Source organism: Limulus polyphemus, unplaced genomic scaffold (assembly GCF_000517525.1).
Source record: "Limulus polyphemus unplaced genomic scaffold, Limulus_polyphemus-2.1.2 Scaffold212, whole genome shotgun sequence".
NCBI classification, from domain to species: domain Eukaryota; kingdom Metazoa; phylum Arthropoda; class Merostomata; order Xiphosura; family Limulidae; genus Limulus; species Limulus polyphemus.
In genome coordinates this window covers 690,245-694,894 of record NW_013665822.1, presented here as the reverse complement: position 1 = coordinate 694,894, position 4,650 = coordinate 690,245, and the positions used below count along the sequence as shown (strand labels likewise).

Sequence of the window (4,650 nt, the reverse complement as noted above, 5' to 3'; positions counted from 1 at the left end):
AAATATTGCTTTTAAAGAAACATCAATGCACTTGTTAAAAGCAACTGCAGGGGCATTATCGTATTTTTTTCACATGAATTTTGAGGTGTATTAAATTTGTGAGTTGAGAAAATATCAGTTTACTCCATAGAATTGTAGTGTTTGCAAGACTGAGGGGTTTTTGAACAATTCACGAGTATGAAATTTTTCTGAAAATATATATTATAATTAAGATTGGGTAAAATCTTTTGCGTTTTTTTTCCTATTTTGTAAGATACGTCTTTTTGCATAAACTTTAACTGCTACTGCCAATATATAAAGCTAGGCAGGCCATCTGCCGAGTTTTTTGTTTATCATTACGCACAAATCTACAATGTGGGTATCAAAACCCAATTTTTTAATATTATAAGTACTCAGCCACCATGAGGTTCTGGTTTGGAAAAAGAAAAAAAAAACATTATTTGTATCTGTAAGGCTTGTAACAAAATTGTTTCAAAGCTACAGTTTATAAAGACAAAAATGAAAACCAACATCCAAGAAAAAATACATCTTAAAAATTTATGTAAAAAAATATTTTTTTAGCAATTCAAAATGTTTATAATAGAACCAGAGCATTCACTTACTCTCTCTCTATCCAGAAAGGAGGGAATATTTTCTATTAAATTACAAATAATTTTTGTCGAAAGGTGGTAGTGTTTTATTGATTTCTAATGTTTCATCATTCTAATATCAATAAAAAAAAATAAAACTTATATAACACAAGATGTACTAATATTTAAATTGACTGTAGTTTTACATAAGTTAAAAACTAATAAAACGTGGGCTAAATAGAATCAGATCATCTTAACATTTTATGGCCTATTACATTACTTTGTTACTCAAAAGCTTTAAACTTTGAGTATTGTAATGTAAATCTGTCAAACTCAACGTTGCATGGTTGTTGCATTTAACCATGAGTTTTCTCTTTCTTGTATGAATTAATTTCTAAAAAAGTTTTCAGTCAGAAAACCAAACATACTTTAGGCACAATAAACCTCACATGTTCAAAGAAATAATTTTATTATTCAGATAGCAGTTAATATACATGAATGTGGTAACACTTCGTTTGAGATAACAACCAGGACAACCATTCTTCTGTTACAACCAGTTGTAAAGTGAGTTCTTCAAAAATATCACTTTGAGAAATCTATACAAAAGGAAAGAAAATGTGATAAGTGTTTAAAACCTAAGATGTAATACAAATGCAATCCCAGACAGTACTGTAATTACATACATGCTTGTTTTTCACTGAATCTCAACTGGTTGTCTCATCTATTTACTCAATAGCTGTTAATTTCTGAATTCTTTCTATATTTAAAAAAAGCATAATTTTTGTTAGCTTTGAGTAACTTTAAAGTTTTAGTTCTCTCTCAAATGTGTCAGAGACATCCCTTAAGGTACAGACAAGTATCAATATCTAATTTGGGTTGTTTCTGACAACTTTTTACTAAAATAATAATATTAATCATATGTGTCACTATACAAAAAGGTTCTAATAATGTTTAGAAACAATGTTTCACCAAAATTTCTTACTGTAAAACTTTATAACACTACTTTAAGTTTTATATTTTGATGCTGACAGCAGATGATAGAATTTAAACTGTATGGTTCACCTGTACTGTGTAGCTACACTAGAAATAGTGTTAAACTAATAATTCAACACCAAATGCTTGTGTGCAAGTTTAATACAGGGTGTTGCCTAGAGCTGGGCAATTAGTTGAACTTGCTAGTTGATTAATTGTCAGTCTCATTTATTGATTACAGTCAACTAATTGACTATTTTCATGGGGTGGCTAGAAAACAATCTTAAAATGCTAAAAATCAGGTTTCAATACCCGTGGTAGGCAGAGCACTATATAGTTTTTACCTAATGGTGACAAAACTTTGTACATTATTTATTATGTTACACATGTAATAAAATTTTCTTCATTACTCATTTAAGCTGTCTTCAAACTTTATAAGCTGAACATATTTTAATTGATTGAAAATAATAATGAAAACTCATAATGCCAATACTAGCTAGTTGAAATAAATGTTAACACTAATTTTGATTAGTTATTATTTTCATTACATTAATTTATCTAGTACTAATTTTGATCACTGGATAGTTGAACTAATTAGCAGTAATAATTGGAAACATCAAATGATTAGTTTCATGAAAGTAGTCAGTTTAATCATAATTTTGATTGGCTAATTTACATGATACTAATCAATGTAATCAAAGCTCATACATAACTGATTAATTTATTTTATTACCCAGATATAGTGTTGGTTGTAAAATAAATGTGTACTGCCAGAGAAGGGAAGAGAGAAAAAAAAACAATATCAGTAAATGATGACACAAAATAAAAAAAATTAAGTTCATGCAAAGTTTTTAAAATAATCATGAGCTTCATCACATACTTTTATGTTTAACCCTCTCTATACGAGCTTAGTCATTTTGACCAACTTTGTAACCACCATGCATGTAACTATACATACTGTGTGACTTTTAATGTAGTGTTTTTTCACAGAATCCGACAAGATTTTATAAAATATTACAAGGCTTTTATACACAAAAAATCAGATTTTTTACTAATACTTTGTTAGTGAACTTATGAAATCTGAGTGCAAGGTGATTTTATGATTGAAAATACTTTTTATGTTTCACAGTTTTCATATTTCAAAACCTTCAGAACCTCCTAAATGAATATCAAAAGTTTCTTTTTGGTAAAACTTTATATTTTATCTGTTATTTTCTTTACTGTAACACTGTATACAGGCTTGGTCCATTTGACTGATCTTGCAACAACCACAAACAAATCTGAAATAAATCTAAATTACCTTTTTTCTTTCTAGAATGACTGCATATTGTTAATGATAATTAGACACTACTTATTGTTACAGTCAAAGCTAATACAATATAAATCTATTGGTAATTTAGATTTATTGCTTTACTGCGATTATCACAGCAGGGATAATTACTTAACGTACCTCTTTAAAACCAATCCTTTCAAACATATTCTTGCTAGCTAGATTTTTCATTTTCACTTTTGCAATAAACGAGGTAACTTGAAGTTGTTCAATTCCTGCAAGATACAAACAAAGCTTTCAATGGCAAATAAAAATATACTTTGTTTCATTATACAGAAAAACATGAACTCAAAGTTTTGATTCAAAGCATTTACATGTTCCCCTTGGCTTATGAAGATGACAACCAACATAATATTATTGCTCTATGAAACATGTTTGGTTACCTTAAAATAAATTCACACAACTTTGCTTTTTAACAGTCACAGTTATTAACAATTGAAAATACTTTCTTAAACTAAGCATAAGCAAAATAGTTGTGTATTATTATTTTAAACTAAAAAAAATAAGTTATTTTCTAAACAAAATTTTCACAACCATAGTGATTTATGTTTTTAATTGTTTATCACTCCATGTAAAGATTTGAACAGCATATTAAATATATATATAGATAGCAAAAAAATTTTTAAAGCTTCATTTTTTGCATAACTATAAACCAAGAAAATGGGGTATCAGAAACTTTTATTAATCTAAGGTTAATGTTTATAAAATACCTGTTACAAATAATACAGACTAAATCATAACTTAGTATAATTTTAATTAAAAACAAAATACGTATTAAATTTACAGGGATAAATTTAGCAGGAAAACAGCAAATATACCATTGTCATGTATACAAAATTATACAGCAATACATGTAATAACAGGTAAAACGAATATTCTAACTCAAAACCATAAAAATATGTATACCTAATACTTTATGTAAATTTAATTTAAATTAATAAATGATTAGTACTTGAAAGAAAGTGCAACTTGTTCATTATCTTAAACACTTCATTTTTCTTCATTAAAGTGCCTCTTCATAGATCAGTTTCTCTTTATGCAAAGGCTGAAGAGCCTGAACCAAGTTGTGAGCTTTTACTGCTTGCATCAATAGTATCATAACAAAGCAATAAACACCTTCAAAGATTCCAGTCTAAAAAAAAGGTTGAAAACAAATGTGTGTTTTAAAACATAACTATTGAAGTATATTGTTTTACAATGTAATTTACAAAGTTAATATCGTACAAAGTGATCTGTGAAATTATGGAATCAGAACTAGTTGGTCCCCAGATGAAAAAAAGTTAGGAACTACTAGACAAGACTATGTACAGATATTTAAATTAACTTAAAAAGACGAAACTATGCACAGCATTAACAGCCCCTGAAGAAGAAAGGTCCATCTTTTTAAAATGCTCAGGTTATAGGATATTTTATCTCTGTGTTAAATTAATTTCTTGAACCTATGTGTTTTTCTAACATCATGAATACAACATCAACAAGATATTTAAACTGATTTAGGTAGACTAGATTACGTACAGCATTAATAGGATATTTAAACTGATTTAGGTAGACTAGATTACGTACAGCATTAATAGGATATCTAAACTGATTTAGGTAGACTAGATTATGTACAGCATTAATAGGATATTTAAACTGATTTAGGTAGACTAGATTATGAACAGCATTAATACAATATTTAAACTGATTAAGGTAGACTAGATTATGTACAGCATTAATACAATATTTAAACTGATTAAGGTAGACTAGATTACGTACAGCGTTAATAGGATATTTAAACTG

The 4,650-nt window shown here is 27.8% G+C and overlaps 1 protein-coding gene across 2 annotated transcripts in view; it reads right to left on the bottom strand.

Annotated features, from left to right (window-relative positions):
* Nucleotides 1-1,021: 1,021 nt before the first annotated feature.
* LOC106478449 (N-acetyltransferase 9-like protein) overlaps nt 1,022-4,650 on the bottom strand; it is a 21,903-nt gene continuing 18,274 nt past the window's right edge. For both annotated transcript variants that reach the window (XM_013938992.2, XM_013938991.2), the window contains exons 6-7: nt 2,992-3,086; nt 1,022-1,165 (exon numbers count right to left, since the gene is read on the bottom strand). In XM_013938992.2, coding sequence (XP_013794446.1) covers nt 1,055-1,165; nt 2,992-3,086 — 206 coding nt within the window. In that variant the 3' untranslated portion in view covers nt 1,022-1,054. The remainder of the gene's footprint in view (nt 1,166-2,991; nt 3,087-4,650) is intronic.